Source organism: Mus caroli, unplaced genomic scaffold (genome assembly GCF_978045245.1).
Source record: "Mus caroli unplaced genomic scaffold, Mus_caroli_1 scaffold_7, whole genome shotgun sequence".
In the NCBI taxonomy this organism is placed as follows: domain Eukaryota; kingdom Metazoa; phylum Chordata; class Mammalia; order Rodentia; family Muridae; genus Mus; species Mus caroli.
Window position 1 is genome coordinate 9602501 of NW_028227262.1, and position 22826 is coordinate 9625326.

General features: G+C 41.2%; 1 protein-coding gene across 2 annotated transcripts in view; it reads left to right on the top strand.

The window, feature by feature from the left end:
- Positions 1-22826, top strand: part of Plcz1 (phospholipase C zeta 1) — a 58973-nt gene that overhangs the window by 13508 nt on the left and 22639 nt on the right. For both annotated transcript variants that reach the window (XM_021165691.3, XM_021165689.3), the window contains 3 exons: positions 4456-4657; positions 17986-18130; positions 20574-20723. In XM_021165691.3, coding sequence (XP_021021350.1) covers positions 4456-4657; positions 17986-18130; positions 20574-20723 — 497 coding nt within the window. The remainder of the gene's footprint in view (positions 1-4455; positions 4658-17985; positions 18131-20573; positions 20724-22826) is intronic.

The following is a 22826-nucleotide window of genomic DNA, read 5'->3' on the forward strand; positions in this document are numbered from 1 at the left end:
GTGGCAGGGCAGTTTGTCATAATGTGTGTGTGTCAGAAGAATGGGAGTTTGTGGCAGTGAGCTTACTGAATGGCATGAGCTCACATATATAGCTGCCTTGTGCCTGGCGGGGGGGGGTGGGGGGGAACGACGGTCTTTTCTTGATGTCAACTACCACTCCTGGCTCTGATAATCTTCCCATCCCTTCTTTCCCAAAGATCCCTGAGCCTTCTGGAGATCAGTGTGATATGTAGATCCTATTTAGGACTGGGGAACACCACAATCTCTTATTCTCTGCATGTTGACTGGTTGAGAGAGTCTGTGTTAATTGCCATCTTACTTCAAGGAGAATCTACCCTGATGAGGGTGGTTAGAACTTGAGGCATGAGGGGGAGGGGAGTTTCACAGACAGGCAGAGGCAAATCATGGAGGACCATGTAGGCCAGAGTTAGGGCTGGAGCTTTAGGACAACACTGTGCATATTGGGAGGATGGTGCACGCGGCACTGACATGATGAAGGACCTTACTAGCCCCAGGTTGGCCTGAACACTGTTGACCTTTGCCGCCTTTGTAAAAACATACAGAGCTTGCATCAGTGGGTAAAGCAGCTAACAGCTCTGTCACCTGCACGAGCTGGAAAGTTCGGCTGACCTTTTAGTCTTTTTCTAATAGCGAGCTTTCTCTAAGGATGTTGAGAGTTGATGGATGGTCTGGCTGAAACCCTTTATGCTGCTGTCGGTTAGAAACAGTCATTTGCAGATGAGTACTTTCAGTAGCATTGACTTAGTGAACATTATAAAAGAGTCACACTGGCCCTGTTATCTCTGGGTGGTAAATTACATATACAAAAGGGTAGCGATTGACATTACGGGGCTGTATTTCCATTTAATTTGGGCACTGCTCTCCTTTCAACTTCTGAATTCTTACCCATTGTAGATGATGTCATAAGCAGTCAAGAATTCTACATTAACAGTTTAACCACTAGATCAGTTTAGACTCAGCCAATGACCTTACAGTCCTCAAAGTGCTTAACTCCCTGATTTCAGCTCACGTGTTCCAAATTAGCCTTTCAAAATCCATAGAGATTAATTTTCGTTACAATCTGATAGTTTTAGAAAGTATTTGTAGAATATTTTATTTGTGTGTGTGTGTGTGTGTGAGCATGTGTGTGGAGGAAGACAGCTTTCTGGAGTTGGTTCTCTTCTTTCCTTTATTTTTTAAATTCCAGTATATTTTTATCAATGTTATAATATTAATGTACTTACATATTTGCATAATTATGAAAAGATATAGAAGCTCTAGTGTGTGAGGGGAGAATGAAGGCTCTACAGGTTTAAGTGTGGGTTTGGCAAGTCGATTGACTAATCAAAATAATTATTCTCTTCTCTCCTTTTACGGTGGGTTTCAGGGATGAAACGCAAGGTTGCCTGTCAAGTTCTTTTGCCTACTGAGCCATCTTGGGAGCTCTCCAGCTAGAGGTTTTAAGCGGCACGAAATGATTTTGATCTGTACTGTATCGTTTCACTGCATGTGCTCATGTGTGTGCATGTTCATACAGAGGCTGATGTTGGGTGCCTTGCTGTTTTTTTCGCCCCCTTATTATCTGAGGTGGGGGTCTCTCACAGAATCTGGAAGTCACTAGCTTGGCCAGGCTTGTGACAATTAAGCCCCAGGGATTCCTGCCTTTGCCTCCACAGTGCTGGAATTAAAGGCATGCCTTTTTATTTCTAACATGAGTGCTGGAGTTTGACCTCAGGTCTTGATGTTGGAACAGCAAACACTACCAAAGGAGCTATCTCCCCAGTCCCTTGTTTTCTATTCATTATTAAATGCACTTATTTAATTATTCAAGAGTTCAAAAGGACTGCAAGACAAATCCAATGAATAAATTAATGCAAACTATTAACCGTTACGTTGTGTGGTGGTTTTGTTCTGAAATATTGCTATTTATGTGGCTTAGAAACAGTTGGTATGTGTGTAAAATTTTAGGTGTTTTCTTCTAGATTTTATTTTTTGGCTAAAATAGGAACAGCAGAATTTGTTTTAGTTTGCTTTTCTTTCAGTGACAGTGTTTTGAAAGCTGTCTTTCACTTCCATTCAAAGCCATACACATTGCATGACTTACGTATATCACTATATTTTTATCACTATATTTATTTATATGTCACTGTAAAATTAGTTTTACTTATATCACTATATTTTCATGATGCATCAGTTTTAATGGCTACATAACACTTTACTTATATTTGAGCTTCTATTGCTTCTTTCCCCCTGTTTATTCTCCTTTTGTAACACAGCTAATATTAATATTATGCGTACCACTTTTTGTCTTCTGAAGGACTAATTCCTAGAAATTGACTTGGCTTCTGAGGACTAAACTCTAGTCTAAATTAACAGGACCAGTTAGTCAAACACTCTAAAATGAAAGGCCCAACTTTAGTCTAAAACAAATGTGTTTTTCTACTTTCCTTTTGAGCTGAACAAGTCAACAGCAACAATAGCACTGAACATTTGCAGAGCTAAAAGCTCTGTACATGGGGTGAGCTTTCTGGTAACCACCTTTCATGCATTGGGAAAGATTAACCAGCATCCTCCTGGTCACATCGTAAACAAACCCAGACACAGACATTCCAGATCCAGAGCACACGTCAATTCTTGTGGTGCACATTAAGTGGGTCAAACGTTCAGAGAACATTGGCAGATTTTTCAGAGATCATTGGTGATTGTAGTCCATCCTGCACGGAACAGAGATGTTTGCTCCCTCCTCAGGATGTGCATTGGTTGTGTACCTCAGTTCTGGTTGTGGCAGCTTCTCATATGACATCACATGCTCATGAAGGGTAGAATGCACAAGTGAGGCGTAGCACACTCATCGATGAAACGCTATAGGAAACTGAGGGAATGAGCCACATGCCACTGTATGCAGGCACAGGAATAAATCTCACAGAGAGAGCAAAGAGAACCAGGCATTAAAACACACACACACACACACACACACACACATACATACACACACACACACACACACATACACACACACACACACACACACACACAGACACACACACACACTCACACACACACACACACCCCTGCAGAGATGGCTCAGTGGCTTAGAGTTGCTGCTCTTGCTGAGAACCAGAGTTAAGGTCTTAGTACCCACATTCCCTGAAAATTCCCCTGTTGGGGGCCTGATACCTCTCTTGTCCTTCACAGACATCTATATGTGGGCATGCACACATGAGCACAAGTGGATGCGCATGTGCACGCCTCTCAAACCCCACAAAACACACACACACACACACATACACACACACACACACACACACACATACACACACACATACACACACACACACAGACACACACACACACAGACACACACACACAGACACACAGACACACACACACACACACACACACACACACACACCCCTGCAGAGATGGCTCAGAGGCTTAGAGTTGCTGCTCTTGCTGAGAACCAGAGTTAAGGTCTTAGTACCCACATTCCCTGAAAATCCAGCTGTTGGGGGCCTGATACCTCTCTTGTCCTTCACAGACATCTATATGTGGGCATGCACACATGAGCACACGTGGATGCGCATGTGCACGCCTCTCAAACCCCACAAAACACACACACACACATACACACACACACACATACACACACACACACACACACATACACACACACACAGACACACACACTCATAGAATAAAATCTTTAAAAAGCATATATGTGTACTCATGTGCACATACATTTTGATGTGTGCACATGCACATAAATTAAAAATTTAAAAATTTTTAAGAATACCAACAAAAAATACACTATGTGAATCATTCCATATAAAGTACAAAAAGAAAGCTAAATACACTATGTGAATCATTCCATATAAAGTACAAAAAGAAAGCTAATCAGAGCTTTTTATTTCCGAGCTGAGTTGGGGCGATGTCCAGAGTTAGTAGGGGACTGGTTCTGGTATCACAGTGCTCTGCTCCTGGAGTCTTATCCAAAGAAGCTCAACCCTCTATAACAGACATACTCACATATATTTGCAAAGTCAAACAAAAATCAAAGGTAATAATGTATGCTTGGCTGTTAATATGATCAAACAAAATCTGTTTCTCGAAGCTGGCGAGATGGCTCAGTGGTTAGGAGCACTTGCTGCTCTTTTGAAGGATCTGAGTTGGATTCCCAGCACCTCTATGATGGCTCACAGCCATCATAGCTACAAGTGATCCAGTGCCTCTTTCAGCCTCTGCAGGCATCTGCATGACTGTGGTGTGTGTACAGACAACCACATGCAGGCACAGGCATAGATAAAAAGAATTTATTTCCCAAAAGGATTTGTAGATTAATATCTTTTTTACATTACAATGTTATAAACATGTTCTACAGCTAGGTTAAGAAATGAGATGTAAAAGTCGTAAGTGACTGATGGTATATCTGCATCCTTCTTATTTATTTTTGTATAGTAAAGGGTGAGCGGCAGATGTCAATCGAAGGTTTCGCAAGATACATGTTTTCATCAGAATGTCTACTGTTCAAAGAGAACTGTAAAACCGTGTACCAAGATATGAATCATCCATTAAGCGATTATTTTATTTCATCATCTCACAACACATATTTGATATCCGATCAAATATTGGGACCGAGTGACATTTGGGGATATGTAAGGTATTTATTTTGATTCTTTTTTAATTTTAATTTTATTTTTAAATTTTTCATTAATTTATTTACTTTACATCCTTATTGAAGATTCCCCTCCCTTCTTTCTTCCCAGTCCCTCTATCGCCCCTCCCCTCCTCTTATGCCCCTCCTCCCTGTCTCATCAGAAAAGGGGAGGCCTCTCATGGATATCAGCCTGCTTGGGCAGATGGAGATGCAGTAGGATTAAGTGACTTCTGTTGCCGCTGGACAAGGCATCCCAGTCAGGGGGAAGGGATCCGAAGGCAGGCAACAGAGGCAGAGGCAGCCCTGCCTGCTCCTGCTCTTAGGCACCCCACATGGAGACCAAACTGCACAGCTGTAACCTATGTGTCAGGGGCCTAGGTCCACCCTAATGTTTTTCACTTTAAATTAAGTCGGTGTGCATGCATTTGTATATGGTTATGTGCTTATGTGTGTAAGTGCTCACAGAAACTAGAAGAGGTTGTAGAATCTCCATGGAGTTGGAGTTATAGGTGATTGTAAGCCACTGGATGTGAGCAATAGAAATCAAACTCAGGCCCCCCCTGCACAAACAGCATGTGCTCTTAACCTTTGTGCCATCCTTGTAGCCTTTAGATGTATAGTCTGGCCTGCCCTTGGAGCCATTATCCTCTTGCCTCTGCCTATTCAGTGGATTCTGCCTGTATGTGCCATCACAATAACTATTTTGACTTTTAAGACTCTTACATTCAAAGCCCTTGCTGGTACTAAGTAAGTCACAGTGCTGAGTGACAAGGAGATTGCACATGAGAACAGAAGTCAGAGGGCTTAGGGATGCAGTTTGCCACTACATTGATGGTTCCTACATGAAACAGCAGTCTAACAAACCATGTATGCCCGCTAGCACCACAGACTCCTCCCCCCAGTCCCCTGCTCCTTCCTGCTGCCCTCCTCTCCATGAATCTACACCATTGGAAGCTTTTTGAACAATTTGCACATTTCTTATAGGAAAATATAAACTTCAAATGCCTATTTGCAATACACTAGATTCTAACAAAGGTGATCAGTATCAATTACTAGACACCAGGGCATGGTACTCTAAGAAAAAGCACTTCATACATATACTAAGTTGTGTGCTTTGGTGTTCTGGATAGATATTTTATGGATCAGCGTGTTTCATTTATATGGATTAAAGCAGTCTGTGCCATATCTTCACCTTTTCATCCTACAAGACAGCCTGCTATTAAAACTGGGTCCAGCTTAGTCAGCAGGGATCTATTGGGGAATGAACGTTTAGAGACCTCATACAAATTCATGGGAATCGGCAGATTAAAAAAAGGTAAATGAATATTACCGGGGCTGAAGAGGTTGAGAAAGATGAGACAAACAACATAAGAGAATGTGATATGGGTGTGAGGGCGTCACCTTCACATTGTCAGAAAAGGTTCCTCAACCAATGGCTGAGGGTAAAGAGGGAGCGGTGGAAAGATGTAATGCAAAAACTGGCAAGTTCTTGGAATAGAAAGAACAAGATGAACCAACCAGTACCCCCAGAGCTCCCAGGGACTAAACCACCAACCAAAGAGCACACATGGAGGGACTCAAGGCTCCAGCTGTGTATGTAGCAGAGGATGGCCTTGTGGGACATCAATGAGAGGAGAGGCCCTTGGCCTTGTGAAGGTTCGATGCTCCAGTGTAGGGGAATGCCAGGACAGGGAACTGGGAGTGGGTGGGTTGGGGAGCAAGGGGAAGGGGATGGGATAGGAAGGTTTTTGGAGGGGATAAAATTTGAAATGTAAATAAAGAAAATATCTAATAAAAGAAAAAAAAAAGAATGTTCAAATCTTAGAAAATAGCAAAAATACATGGATGTAGAGTACAGTAAAAAAGGGGCCTGAGGATGGGGTGGGGGTCAGATTGGAAAAGGCTTTTTGACCCTGGAGAAGGAGGGGAGTCACCAGACAGATTTTCCTTGAGACAGTGTCACAGTTTGACACTCTAGAAGCAGGGAGGATACAGCAGCAGTCTGGGTGATGATGACTGTGGATGACCACGTCAGGGCCAGCAGCCAAGACGAGGACAAGCTGCTTTGAGGAGGCAGAACCGAGAAGGCTCAACAGGTGACGTGGAAAGCTGTATGACTTGATCGGCCCAATAAACAAGCGTGTAGGGAAACAGTTCATTGAATATAGATGTTTACACCAAAGGCTTATTGTGCTGTATGAGGTAAAATCAAGAGCTCCAAGCTTCCTTGCTGCGTTTGTGAAAACAATCTGTTCTCTAAGACCTTTGTCAAGTAGGCAGCATCAGGTTGGGAAAAATGTAGTTGAAAGCCATTAGTATACAGGTAATATTTAAAATGATGAGACTGGATTGTATTGTTTAAGGAAACTACCATAGGTAGGGAGGATAAAACCCTACAGTAAAGTTATAAACAAGTGTCAATGTCTGTCCAAGTTAAAATCTAAGTCAATATAGAAATTTGAAAATCTTATCATTGTAGAAAATCGGTAGATTGTCCTAGTTACACCCTATGGTTGACATTTTGATGCTATCCCAATGGTTTAAACAGACAAGTTCAGAGTGCATGTATCCAGACATACAGAAAATTACTGCTGAATGCAATAACTGTCCCAACCTACTGGAAAAGAATCAGTTTGCGTTCAGTTGTAGGCCCTCTCTTGTTCCTTCAGACACCTGTGGGTGATGAATCTTAGTGCATCCCTCCTCTCGTTGCTTTCAGAGGATGATGAAAACGGTGTTTTAGAATCAGCGTGTGAGTTCCTGCTCTTCCTCCTCTCTCCCCGCTTCATGCTGTGATGGCTGCGACCCTCACACGTCACTACTGTACCTTTTTTTAAAAAATATTTTTTATTACATATTTTCCTCAATTACATTTCCAATGCTATCCCAAAAGTCCCCCATACCCTCCCCCCACTTCCCTACCCACCCATTCCCATTTTTTGGCCCTGGCGTCACCCTGTACTGGGGCATATAAAGTTTGCAAGTCCAATGGGCCTCTCTTTCCAGTGATGGCCTACTAGGCCATCTTTTGATACATATGCAGCTAGAGTCAAGAGCTCCGGGGTACTGGTTAGTTCATAATGTTGTTCCACCTATAGGGTTGCAGATCCCTTTAGCTCCTTGGGTACTTTCTCTAGCTCCTCCATTGGGAGCCCTGTGATCCATCCACTAGCTGACTGTGAGCATCCACTTCTGTGTTTGCTAGGCCCAGGCATAGTCTCACAAGAGACAGTTATATCTGGGTCCTTTCAGCAAAATCTTGCTAGTGTATGCAATGATGTCAGCGTTTGGAAGCTGATTATGGGGTGGATCCCTGGATATGGCAGTCTCTAGATGGTCCATCCGTTTGTCACAGCTCCAAACTTTGTTTCTGTGACTCCTTCCATGGGTGTTTTGTTCCCAATTTTAAGGAGGGGCATAGTGTTCACACTTCAGTCTTCATTCTTGAGTTTCATGTGTTTAGCAAATTGTATCTTATATCTTGGGTATCCTAAGTTTTGGGCTAATATCCACTTATCAGTGAATACATATTGTGTGAGTTCCTTTGTGATTGTGTTACCTCACTCAGGATGATGCCCTCCAGGTCCATCCATTTGCCTAGGAATTTCATAAATTCATTCTTTTTAATAGCTGACTAGCACTCCATTGTGTAAATGTACCACATTTTCTGTATCCATTCATCTGTTGAGGGGCATCTGGGTTCTTTCCAGCTTCTGGCTATTATAAATAGGGCTGCTATGAACATAATGGAGCATGTGTCCTTCTTACCGGTTGGGACAACTTCTGGATATATGCCCAGGAGAGGTATTGCTGGATCCTCAGGTAATACTATGTCCAATTTTCTAAGGAACCACCAGACTGATTTCCAGAGTGGTTGTACAAGCTTGAAATCCTACCAACAATGGAGGAATGTTCCTCTTTCTCCACATCCTCGTCAGCATCTGCTGTCACCTGAATTTTTGATCTTAGCCATTCTGACTGGTGTGAGGTGGAATCTCAGGGTTGTTTTGATTTGCATTTCCCTGATGATTAAGGATGTTGAACATTTTTTCAGGTGCTTCTCTGCCATTCGGTATTCCTCAGGTGAGAATTCTTTGTTCAGTTCTGAGCCCCATTTTTAATGGGGTTATTTGATTTTATGGAATCCACCTTCTTGAGTTCTTTATATATATTGGATATTAGTCCCCTATCCGATTTGGGAAAGGTAAAGATCCTTTCCCAATCTGTTGGTGGTCTTTTTGTCTTATTGACGGTGTCTTTTGCCTTGCAGAAGCTTTGCAGTTTCATGAGGTCCCATTTGTCAATTCTCGATCTTACAGCACAAGCCATTGCTGTTCTATTCAGGATTGTTTCCCCTGTGCCCATATCTTTAAGGCTTTTCCCCACTTTCTCCTCCATAAATTTCAGTGACTCTGGTTTTATGTGAAGTTCCTTGATCCACTTAGATTTGACCTTAGTACAAGGAGATAGGAATGGATCGATTCACATTCTTCTACATGATAACAACCAGTTGTGCCAGCACCATTTGTTGAAAATGCTGTCTTTCTTCCACTGGATGGTTTTAGTTCCCTTGTCGAAGATCAAGTGACTATAGGTGTGTGGGTTCATTTCTGGGTCTTCAATTCTATTCCATTGGTCTACTTCTCTGTCACTATACCCATACCATGAAGTTTTTTTTATCACAATTGCTCTGTAGTAAAGCTTTAGGTCAGGCATGGTGATTGCACCAGAGGTTCTTTTATCCTTGAGAAGAGTTTTTGCTATCCTAGGTTTTTTGTTATTCCAGATGAAATTGTAGATTGCTCTTTCTAATTCCTTGAAGAATTGAGTTGGAATTTTGATGGGGATTGCATTGAATCTGTAGATTGCTTTTGGCAAGATAGCCATTTTTACAATGTTGATCCTGCCAATCCATGAGCATGGGAGATCTTTCCATCTTCTGAGATCTTCTTTAATTTCTTTCTTCAGAGACTTGAAGTTTTTATTATACAGATCTTTCACTTCCTTAGTTAGAGTCACGCCAAGGTATTTTATATTATTTGTGACTATTAAGAAGGGTGTTGTTTCCCTAATTTCTTTCTCAGCCTGTTTATTCTTTGTGTAGAGAAAGGCCATTGACTTGTTTGAGTTAATTTTATATCCAGCTACTTCACCGAAGCTGTTTATCAGGCTTAGGAGTTCTCTGGTGGAATTTTTAGGGTCACTCATATATACTATCATATCATCTGCAAAGAGTGATATTTTGACTTCATCTTTTCCAATTTTTATCCCCTTGATCTCCTTTTGTTGTCGAATTGCTCTGGCTAGGACTTCAAGTACAATGTTGAATAGGTATGGGGAGAGTGGGCAGCCTTGTCTAGTCCCTGGTTTTAGTGGGATTGCTTCAAGCTTCTCACCATTTATTTTGATGTTGTCTACTGGTTTGCTGTAGATTGCTTTTATCATGTTTAGGTATGGGCCTTGAATTCTTGACCTTTCCAAGACTTTTATCATGAATGGGTGTTGGCTCTTTTCGAATGCTTCTTCCGCATCTAACGAGATGATCATGTGGTTTTTTTCTTTGAGTTTGTTTATATAATGAATTATGTTGATGGATTTCCGTATATTAAACCATCCCTGCATCCCTGGAATAAAACCTACTTGGTCAGGATGGATGATTGCTTTAATGTGTTCTTGGATTCGGTTAGTGAGAATTTTATTGAGTATTTTTGCATCCATATTCATAAGGGAAATTGGTCTGAAGTTCTCTATCTTTGTTGGATCTTTCTGTGGTTTAGTTATCAGAGTAATTGTGGCTTCATAGAATGAGTTGGGTAGAGTTCCTTCTACTTCTATTTTGTGGAATAGTTTGTGCAGAACTGGAATTAGATCTTCTTTGAAGGTCTGATAGAACTCTGCACTAAACCCATCTGGTCCTGGGCTTTTTTTGACTGGGAGACTATTAATGACTGCTTCTATTTCTTTAGGGGATATGGGACTGTTTAGATCGTTAACTTGATCCTGATTTAATTTTGGTACCTGTTATCTGTCCAGAAATTTGTCCATTTCGTCCAGGTTTTCAAGTTTTGTTGAGTATAGCCTCTTGTAGAAGGATCTGATGGTATTTTGGATTTCTTCAGGATCTGTTGTTATGTCTCCCTTTTCATTTCAGATTTTGTTAATTAAGATGTTGTCCCTGTGCCCTCTAGTGAGTCTAGCTAAGGGTTTATCTATCTTGTTGATTTTCTCAAAGAACCAACTCCTCGTTTGGTTAATTCTTTGAATAGTTTTTCTTGTTTCCACTTGGTTGATTTCACCCCTGAGTTTGATTATTTCCTGCCATCTACTCCTCTTGGGTGAATTTGCTTCCTTTTGTTCTAGATCTTTTAGATGTGTTGTCAAGCTGCTAGTGTGTGCTCTCTCCAGTTTCTTTTTGGAGGCACTCAGAGCTATGAGTTTTCCTCTTAGAAATGCTTTCATTGTGTCCCATAGGTTTGGGTATGTTGTGGCTTCATTTTCATTAAACTCTAAAAAGTCTTTAATTTCTTTCATTATTCCATCCTTGACAAAGGTATCATTGAGAAGAGTGTTATTCAGTTTCCAAGTGAATGTTCGCATTCCATTATTTATGTTGTTATTGAAGATCAGCCTTAGTCCATGGTGGTCTGATAAGATGCATGGGACAATTTCAATAATTTTTATCGTTGAGACCTGTTTTGTGACCAATTATATGGTCAATTTTGGAGAAGGTCCCGTGAGGTGCTGAGAAGAAGGTATATCCTTTTGTTTTAGGATAAAATGTTCTGTAGATAAGTTAAGTCCATTTGTTTCATAACTTCTGTTAGTTTCACTGTGTCCCTGTTTAGTTTCTTTTTCCACGATCTGTCCATTGATGAAAGTGGTGTGTTGAAGTCTCCCACTATTATTGTGTGAGGTGCAATGTATGCTTTGAGCTTTACTAAAGTGTCTTTAATGAATGTGGCTGCCCTTGCATTTGGGGCATAGATATTCAGAATTGAGAGTTCCTCTTGGAGGATTTTACCTTTGATGAGTATGAAGTGTCCCTCCTTGTCTTTTTTTTTTTTTTTTTTTTAACTTTGGGTTGGAAGTCGATTTCATTCAATATTAGAATGGCTACTCCAGCTTGTTTCTTCAGAGCATTTGCTTGGAAAATTGTTTTCCAGCCTTTTACTCTGAGGTAGTGTCTGTCTTTTTCCCTGAGATGGGTTTCCTGTAAGCAGCAGAATGTTGGGTCCTGTTTGTGTAGCCAGTCTGCTAGTCTATGTCTTTTTATTGGGGAATTGAGTCCATTGATATTAAGAGATATTAAGGAAAAGTAATTGTTGCTTCCTTTTATTTTTGTTGTTAGAGTTGGCATTCTGTTCTTGTGGCAGTCTTTTTGGTTTGTTGAGGGATTACTTTCTTTTTCTAGGGCGTGATTTCCGTCCTTGTATTGTTTTTATTTTTTCTGTTATTATCCTTTGAAGGGCTGGATTCGTGGAAAGATAATGTGTGAATTTGGTTTTGTCGTGGAATACTTTGGTTTCTCCATCTATGGTAATTGAGAGTTTGGCCGGGTATAGTAGCCTGGGCTGGCATTTGTGTTCTCTTAGTGTCTGTATAACATCTGTCCAGGATCTTCTGGCTTTCATAGTCTCTGGTGAAAAGTCTGGTGTAATTCTGATAGGCCTGCCTTTATATGTTACTTGACCTTTCTCCCTTACTGCTTTTAATATTCTATCTTTATTTAGTGCATTTGTTGTTCTGATTATTATGTGTCGGGAGGAATTTCTTTTCTGGTCCAGTCTATTTGGAGTTCTGTAGGCTTCTTGTATGATCATGGGCATCTCTTTCTTTAGGTTTGGGAAGTTTTCTTCTATCATTTTGTTGAAGATATTTGCTGGCCCTTTAAGTTGAAAATCTTCATTCTCATTAACTCCTATTTCCATAGGTTTGGTGTTCTCATTGTGTCCTGTATTTCCTGGATGTTTTGAGTTCGGATCCTTTTGCATTTTGTATTTTCTTTGATTGTTGTGAAGATGTTCTCTATGGAATCTTCTGCACCTGAGATTCTCTCTTCCATCTCTTGTATTCTGTTGCTGATGCTTGCATCTATGGTTCCAGATTTCTTTCTTAGGGTTTCTATCTCCAGCGTTGCCTCACTTTGGGTTTTCTTTATTGTGTCTACTTCCCTTTTTAGGTCTAGTATGGTTTTGTTCATTTCCATCACCTGTTTGGATGTGTTTTCCTGTTTTTCTTTAAGGACTTCTACCTGTTTGGTTGTGTTTTCCTGTTTTTCTTTAAGGACCTGTAACTCTTTAGCAGTGCTCTCCTGTATTTCTTTAAGTGAGTTATTAAAGTCCTTCTTGATGTCCTCTACCATCATCATGAGAAATGCTTTTAAATCTGGGTCTAGATTATCAGTTGTGTTGGGGTACCCAGGACTAGGTGGGGTGGGAGTGCTGTGTTCTGATGATAGTGAGTGGTCTTGATTTCTGTTAGTAGGATTCTTACGTTTGGCTTTCGCCATCTGGTAATCTCTGAAGCTAGCTGTTATAGTTGTCTCTGGTTAGAGCTTGTTCCTCAGGTGACTCTGTTAGCCTCTTTCAGCAGACCTGGGAGGCTAGCTCTCTCCTTAGTTTCAGTGGTCAGAGTATTCTGTGCAGGCAAGCTCTCTTCTTGCAGGGAAGGTGCCCTGATATCTGGTGTTCGAACCTGCCTCCTGGCAGAAGTTGTGTTCCACCCACCAGGAGTCTTAGGATCCTGTGGGGAATCCTGTGTGGGTGTTTGTGGGTGTCCGGAGACTCCACTGGCAAGGCATCCCTGTGCTCAAGTGGACCAGAAGGGACTTGTACCCCAGCTCAGGCTGGGTTGTCTGCTTCCCTAGTTAATGCAGTCTCAGGTTCCGTGAGATTGGATTGGAGCAGAAGCTGTGTTCCACTCACCAGAGGTCTTAGGATCCCGTGGGGAATCCTGTGTGGGTCCTTGCGGGTGTCCGGAGACTCAGCTGGCAAGGCACCCCGGTGCTTGAGTCTACTGTACCTTTAAAATAGGAAAAACCAGTAACATGTTAGTTAACATTAAACACTTTAATCTACCCAGAAGTCTCCCAATGTGAAGGTTTTTGGGCTTTTTTTTTCTTTTTTTAAGACAGGGTCTCATGTATCCCAGGCTGACCTTGAACTTATGACATAGCTGAGGCTGACCTTGAACTAATGACATAGCTGAGGCTGACCTTGAACTTATGACATAGCCGAGGCTGACCTTGAACTTCTGATCCTCCTGCTGCTATTCCTTAAGTGCTGAGATTCTAAGTGTTTCCTGTCATTTGTGGCTTATATTGTACAGGTGATAGAATGCATGGTCTCCTGTGTGCAAGGTGAGCAAACGCACCACTAACTAAGCTACATCCTCAGCCACAATCCAGACCTTTTATTTTCCATTAAAAATTAAATTTTAAATAAAAAATAGTATTCACACAATAAATACTAACTTCACCTAAATAAAAACCACAATAATTTATACCTTGTTTTCTAGGTAGTATCTAAGGTGGATTTTAAATGATTAATGGTGAAATAAAGTATGAATTTTGTGCCACAAAGTCTTGTTCACATGCTAGAATGCATGTAGCAATCCACTCAAAAGACTTCTAGCAGTCAAAACTAAGGGAGAGTGGGACTTGCTATAAGATTTATAGTGAAGAGCTGGAGAGATGGCTCAGCGATTGGGAGCACTGACTGCTCTTCCAGAGGTCCTGAGTTCAATTCCCAGCAACCACATGGTGGCTCACAACCATCTCTAATGTGATCCAATGCCCTCTTCTGGTGTGTCTGGGGAGAGCTACAGTGTACTCATATAGATGAAATAAATAAATCTTTTAAAAAAAGATTTAGAGTGAAGATAACATGGCTGCTGGGAAATAAAATGGTCCCTTAGTGAATGAGAAATTATCTCCCTTCTTTTTTTCAAAAGAAGAACCAGAGTCAAATGGGAGGGGGCGGCAGATCACATGCCTGTCCCCAGATAGCCACAACCCACTTAAACCTTTTTGGCAGGGATCAAGGTTCTGGCTGTGCAGTTTTTGCGAAGGTTGATTCAAATCGAGACAGCTTAAAGGAGCAGCAGTAACCGTTATTGTTGTCTAAAATCTTTGTTAAAGGTTTCTGTACAGACCAAGTTTCAGATACGGTTCTTCATGCTGCTGCAGAGTCTGAGTTCACCGTGCAGCAGGACTCTAGAGAACAGAGATTCTGTATTGCTGAGAAGCACAGCCCAGCCTGGCTTGATAAGCCCTAAACGGAGGGCAAAGCAAGCATCCTTTCCTGGGCGTTAGAAGACAGTACAAGCAAAGGCTCTGTCTTTCTTTTCTAACTTAAAAATCCAAGAACTTGTAAAAAAAAAAAAGCTTCAAAGCCAAGAAATGTGTTCATTTATAATTCTACAAACTTACCCCAGTTTAAGGATCCTAGAATTAGCACCTTAGCTGACTCTGCAGGAAATAATGGTGGTTAAGCAATTCCCTTCTCTCAGCCCTCCAGAGACGTTCCTTTAACACAAGAAAAAATGGACCACAGTTCTGCAGTTTTACATTATGGTCCATCACTACACATCTGGGTAATGAGGTATGCGCTGTAAAATTACAGCCCCCATAACCCCCAACAAATATTTTAGTTTGTATTGGTGATGCCTCCAAGACACAGAAAATCCACCCGTTCTCTTTTTTTCGAAGCCCCAAGAAACACATAGTATTATTTACTTGAGTGCAGCATACTGACTTGTTTTCACAGTCTCTAAGTCTTTCACTGTATTCTCAAGTAATCCTCAACTCAGCTCCTCAGAGAGGGACTAGGATGGTACCTGGAGAAGTGTTTGTCCTGGAATGTATATCTCCTCATATGATCACCTGGTATGCTGTTTGGGAAGACTGCTGATTGATACAGGCTTGTTATGCTGGAACCATGGTCCCGTCTCCATGCTATAACAACGTGGGGCCAGCCTTTCTCACATTCTCATGTTTGAAGCAAATGCCTTTTGGTGGTAGGGGTCCATGCTGTGCATGGTAGAATGTTTATGAACATTCCTCTATGTGCCTCCATGGTGCCAACTCAAATCATATTGCCATGTCCACTTGTGGCCACCAAAACCCTTTCTTGTGAGACTCAATACACCACCCAAGAATTAGTCACCTAGAGAAAACAGATGACATAACATACTTCTGGCCGTCAGCCCTTTCTCTGCAGAGAGAGAGGTTTCATGCTTAGACGAGAGAACTGCTTCATCTCATTCTCAAATGAGTGTCTTCTAGCACTCTGCTGCTTCAACTCAGCCTGGCTCTATACAGCGCTGTCTCTTTCAAGGATGTAATTTAGTTGAGTCTGCTTTCCTTTTCTTCTTAGGCACCAGAGCACCTGCTCTTTTCTCACACAAACACAAACCATTGCTGAATAGTTGATTCTATATCAGACAGTTTGTGTGAGCGTGTAGCTTCTCAGTCTCCTGGCACTCAGGGCGCATGGAACAGTGGTGTGGGAGTCTAGCCAATGGCAGTGGACCATATCTGTGCCCTGTGTCAGTGGCACTGGCCTTTGTGTTGGCATGGTAGATCCCAGTCATGACATGGACACAGGAAAACAAAAGAAGGAAAGTGCATTTAGTTCAAAGCAACTGGGTATACATGTGAAATAGAAAGCACCTTATTTCTATTAGGCACAATTGACTAACTCACTAGACTTCCTGTTTGTAATCCCAAGGATTAAGCTAAGGCTCTGTTTATCTTAGCAAAGCACCCTGCCCCTGAACTGTATCCTGATCCGGGTAAAACAATGTTTATAATTAAATCGAGAAAATGTAGTAAACTCTGATAAAAGTCAAACCCATTTCCCACCGACATGAAATGACTGTCCAAAGATGTCCCCAAAGACTGTAGCAACAGCTTTATTTGTGCACATTCACCGTTATCAAGTCAGTGAGAAAACGGAATGCAATCTTCTCTGGTTGCCACCGTTTAAATAAAGGTATATGTTTATTAAAATGTCAGTCTCTCTTTGAGTAAGAACATTGAAAATCCATTTAGACCCAGTGGGTACAACTGACTTCAAAACCCAAGATACAATTTATGTGTAGATCAAGAAACCGATTTATTTGATAGATGGAAAATCAAATCAGTTTTAGACTTGAGCAGAAGTGGGAATATATTTTCCTCAGTTTGGAGAAAGCTGTGAAATTGGTGCATTCACTCAACATTTACTCCAAAGAGATTGTGTGCGTCAAAGCAGTGTAGATGAGCAGGTATGCAGGCTTCTGGTGTGTGTAGCTGCAGGCTTCTGGTGTTTATAGCTGCAGGTTTCCTGGTGTGTGTAACTGCAGGCTTCCTGGTGTGTGTAGCTGCAGGCTTCCTGGTGTGTGTAGCTGCAGGCTTCCTGGTGTGTGTAGCTGCAGGCTTCCTGGTGTGTGTTGCTGCAGGCTTCCAGGTGTGTGTAGCTGCAGGCTTCCAGGTGTGTGTAGCTGCAGGCTTCCAGGTGTGTGTAGCTGCAGGCTTCCTGGTGTGTGTTGCTGCAGGCTTCCAGGTGTGTGTAGCTGCAGGCTTCCTGGTGTGTGTAGCTGCAGGCTTCCTGGTGTGTGTAGCTGCAGGCTTCCTGGTGTGTGTAGCTGCAGGCTTCCTGGTGTGTGTTGCTGCAGGCTTCCAGGTGTGTGTAGCTGCAGGCTTCCAGGTGTGTGTAGCTTCAGGCTTCCTGGTGTGTGTAACTGCAGACTTCCTGGCCTATATAGTTGCACTAGGATTGAAACTGTCCTTGCATGAAGTGCTGTGAGCTGGGAAAGCATGGCTGCTGAGCTGTCAAGCTCAATCTTTCTCTGCTGGTGGCCATGATTTCTCTTCCCCCATTCTGCTTCTCACAGTGTTTTTCACCTCCCGAAACTTTGTGTGATGAAAAGAATGAGGTACAACTTTGCTAAAGTATCTTTGAATTTAAAGACGGCTGTTTGTTATCCCATTACAACTATAACAAAGTCAATGGGATCTCCATCGCCATTAGCAATACTGTCTGGACTGGGGACAAAGGCTTCGAAGCTATAACTAGAGGCAGCCACTCCCTTCCCATCCCAGTACACACTAGCTTTGTGATAAGAGCAATGAAGAGTAACCTGTATGACTAGGGAGGAGCAGAGACCATTTGTAGGACAGACGCAAAGAGAGTGTTTCTATTTCATAAGGCTGCAAGTTCCTAGGATCCAAAACTTCTCTCTATTGCAGACTGGCTCATCCATTTATTTTAAAAGTCTGAACATTTTGATCTTATTCTACCCATGGTTCATGGTCTAGATATGACACTATTTTGCCTCCCTTTTGCTAGTGCTCTTGTGAAAGGCTGCCGCTGTCTGGAAATTGACTGCTGGGATGGATCCCAAAATGAACCCATTGTGTACCACGGTTACACATTCACCAGCAAGCTTCTCTTCAAAACTGTGGTCCAAGCAATAAACAAGTATGCCTTTGTGGTATGTGTGCGTCTCCAATGCAGGCATTTAAAGACTTTACTACTCCCAAATGCTATACAGCAAGGCCTTACTTTAAATCTGTGAGATTTTAACTTTTAAGCTATGATAGGTATCAGAATCCATGTAATATTTAGTAGCCAAAGGTAGGTTTATCAAAGTGAAAGGTAGTGAATGGTCATGGGACTTCTTGTTTCATCGTGTGTGTGTGTGTGTGTGTGTGTGTGTGTGTGTGTGTGTGTGTGTGTTGTATTATGCTAAAAATGTATTTATTTCTCTTATGTGTTATTAACCCAAAGCTTGATATACTGATCTAGGAACCATGAGCCTTTAAAAAATATTTTACCTTTAAGACAAAACTAAAATAAAATGTGGCAACAATCCAAGACCTCAATTGCTGACATTATTTTTTGCTACAATAGTGATAACACATAGGGCTCTGAGGGACACTTTAGGATTTAAATTGACTAATCCATTACTTACAGCTGTGAACTACATTTAGTAGAACTCAGTTCCCTTTACAAGTCTAATCTGATTTGGGGCTGATTTTTAGTAATCTCTTGTGAGATTTTTTTTTTAAAGGGAATTTTGCATATTACTTGGCTCTACTTTTCTAAGCTTGCTAATTGCTTCAGACAGTCTGTTTTGAAAATTTAACATAGCTGATTTCTTTCAAACTGTAACTGTTGTACAGTCAAAGAGCTTTTGAACTAGGATTTCCTCAGCAATTACATTAAATGTCCACAAAAAGGAAACGTAGAGGTTCAGTAAACTCCGTGTTCCCTGGGACTACACCACCTAATCTGTAAAATATGAACCAGAAGTCAGAACTTTGTATTTGTTTCTTATTCATCATGTACATCAGAATGACGATGCAGCTGGCCACATCATGCCCACTTGCAAAGACTTTCAGAACCAAAGGTAGACTCTACCCTTGACTCACAGGGCCTCACGTGACTGGTTTTCCGTGACCTCTGTCCCTGTTCACTCGGGGTTTTGGTTTTGGTTTTCAGGTACATCTAAAGTTCTCAGTACTCAATGCTCCCTTTGCCCCAAATGCTTTTCCTATATGTTGAGTGGTACCCATCACTTAGGATAACTAGATACCACAAGGCAATAAGCACACTCTTAATATTCAAAGTCCTCACAAGGGTGTAAAAGTCTAAATTTTCTAAGATTCCAAACAACAGGGAGGAACGATTGGACAAGAACAGTAAGGCGATGGGCTGGTGAGAGGCTCAGCGTACAAACGTGCTGGCCACCAAGCCTGACAAACTGAGTTAGATGCCTGAATACACACACTGAAGGAGAAAGCCAACTCTTCAAGCTGTCCTCTGACCTCCATACCTGTGCCATGGTAAGAATATGCATAAGCATGCATGTATTAGTACACACATTCAATACGTACCAAAAGTAAAAAGAGATCAATAAAGGACATTAAAGTTTATGACGGAAGAAATGAAAGTTTCTCTATATTCAGATGACATGATAACACATATAAAGCTCATGAAAATTCCCAAACATTCTACAAACAACTGAGAGCTAGCAAACGGATTCAGTAAATTTATAGATACGAAAATCTGAGTAAAAATTAAAAACATTTTTAAATAAACAAATGACCTAACTGAAAGTGAAAGTTTAAAGGAAATTCCATTTATGGTAAGCAGCAAATAATACTTGAGTGGTGTGTGTGTGTGTGTGTGTGTGTGTGTGTGTGTGTGTGTATGAATATAAACCAAGCACAATGATACACATGTATTAAAGTGTTGTAATGAGACCATTATTTTGTAACTAAGCATGCTTCCTGAATCTTTGGGGAACTTCCAACACCCAAAGTCTTCTAGGCAAGTTTTCCTCTCATAAAAATACATTAGAGCCATTTCTATGGTGTTGTATACAGCCTCACAGATTGTGTGGGGGCAGAGTTGAACACTGAATGTTGAACCCAGGGTCTTCTGCATGCTAGGCAAATATGCTATCAATGAGCTATATCTCCAGCTCTAGGTTTACTTTTTGTTTTAAGGCAAGGTCTCACTTAGTTGCCAAGGCTGGCCTTAGACTCTTTAGCACAGACTAGCCTTGAATATGGGATCGTCTTCCCTCAGCCTCATGAGTCGCTGGTACTACAAGCCTAAGCCTCCAGGCCTGCTCTTCAATTACTTGCTAAGAACGTACACCATTTCTTTCCATGGACCTTATATAGCTTACTGAAATAATTTCACACTGATGGTGTTTCAGGCTTTGCGCATACTTTCAAGGCAATCAAGAATTGTCCTCTTTCCATAAATCTTCACTCTGTCAAATGCTAAGGTCATTTTCAGTTTAAAGCATGCTTATTTTGAAGAAAAAAAGTTGGAGATGAATTTTGAGATAAATGTTTAGACGATTTGCATTAGGGCAATTTAGAAGTGCTGGTGAGTAACCATAGCAACGCTTCCTATTCTAGACATCTGATTACCCAGTGGTGCTGTCCTTAGAAAATCACTGCTCCCCTGGTCAGCAGGAAGTGATGGCTAGCATTCTGCAGAATACCTTTGGAGACTTCCTGCTTTCGGACATGCTTGAGGAGTTTCCAGATACACTGCCGTCTCCAGAGGTAACGCTTCGCCTGGGAAGCTTAATGTGTGTGTGTGGGGGGGTGGGTGGGGTGGGGGGGGTGGGGGGGTGGGGGGTGGGGGGGTAAGAAAAAAACAAAGAACAGATGGCGATCACCTTTGCACCTAGGTTAGAGACCAGCACACAACTTAGTTTTGATTATTTCCTAGAGAAGCTGGTTTTGCTATGCAGTGCCCAAGAAATGTTTTTTTTTTTTTTTTAAATTGGTGAAGAAAGAAACATTCATAAACTCTGGTGGCTTTTGTTAATTGCAACTCAACAGAATCTAGAGTCACTGGGAGGGTTGGACTCTGGATATTCCTGCGGGAGAGATTGCCTTGCTTGTGCTAACTAATGTGGGAAGGCTCATTTTAACTGTGAATGGAGCCTAGACTGTCTAATGCACGAGACAAGTGGAGCGCCAGTGTGCATGAGGTCACTGCTCTCTGTTCCTGATGGTGGATGCTGTGTGACCAGCTCCTGAGCCCCTGCTGCTATGACCGTCCTGCTGTGATGGAATGTAACATGGTCCTGTAGGCTGAGATAAATCCTTTCTCCTTTAAGTGGCTTTTGTCAAGATATTTTAGAACAGCAGCAGGAAAAGGAAAAAAATGCAGAGATAGATGTAAAAATCCACCTTTTGATTATGGAGTTCATCACTTCATCCATGGGTCCAAACTATGAAGGCATTTTAATATAAAAATTCAGGAATTTGATATATTTTATAAGCTAAAGGTTAAGAAAGAGGTGAGATGCTCAGGTTATAAATAGAATCCATACTCAAAATATCAACAAACTGGTTACGAGTTTCTTCCCTTCTCAGTTAGCCCCTAGGGTCCAAACTATGAAGGCATTTTAATATAAAAATTCAGGAATTTGATATATTTTATAAGCTAAAGGTTAAGAAAGAGGTGAGATGCTCAGGTTATAAATAGAATCCATACTCAAAATATCAACAAACTGGTAGCGAGTTTCTTCCCTTCTCAGTTAGCCCCTAGGGCTCCTTCCTATCTCTGTCCCCTTCCTCCTTCTCATTTGGTCATCCCAAGTCTTTCTACTGATCTATCCAAATGGGTCTATCTCAGAGTAAGTATTGTTTCCCCAGCAACACATAGGACCTGTTATCTCTTTTTTTTCTTTCCTTAAAATGCTCATATCGAAATAGTTCGATACTACTTTAGGCATAGATGCAGTGTGATCTGCTCTCTCAAATTCAAATATCTTACCACTTCCCCGAGTTTTCCTTGGCCGATACAGAACCCCCAATGCCATCGAATAAATGAGTTTTCTTTTCCTCAAGTAATATTTTCTAATAGTCAATACCTGAATTTTGGTGTATCTACAGTTTTGGTAATGTAGCATTATTTTTGTGGTATTTGAATATTTTCCCTTATATATTTTGAGTGAGTGAGAGAATTTTTTTTTAATGACTGTGATCACATGATAGAACTCAGACAGACAACAAAAATTAATTGATGAGTGGGAAAACCATGACTCTTCTACCCATGAAAGACTAAGTATGTTCAGTTGTGGCAAAACTATAAGACTTGCTGCAAAATGCTGAACACAAATCATCAAAGATGCAGCTCGGAGCCGCGATCCAATTCTGGAAAACTTGAAACAATTCTCTATGAATATTGTCTTCTATTAGCACGTCTTTTTTTTTTTTTCTTTTCTTTTTCTGCCTTAATTTTTTTCTTTTGCTTTCCTCTTTATAGCTTTCACTGATGTTTTGGCTTCCACACTACAGTAAGGACATGCTCTCCGAGGAATCAATGAGTAATTAAAGATAAAGTTCCCCTTTTCACGCTGTGTTCAGTCTTCAGCGACAGAGATAATTACCTGGGAAATTGCCATCTTAGCCTTATTCCAGACCTACAATCTAAGACTTAAAAAGCTTTTATTAAAACTTTAACCCCAAATCCATAGATCTCAACAAACTTCTATACAATTAGGATACCCATGCTGTGGGGAGTCATGCTAGATTTTAACCTTTCACAATGAAATAAGTTTTATCCCCTTACCCACCACCAAAAAAGCAGGAGAAACTCACAGCAAAGTTAAAACTAGGAAAGCAATTAGCTTTGTACCCTCATTCAGGATT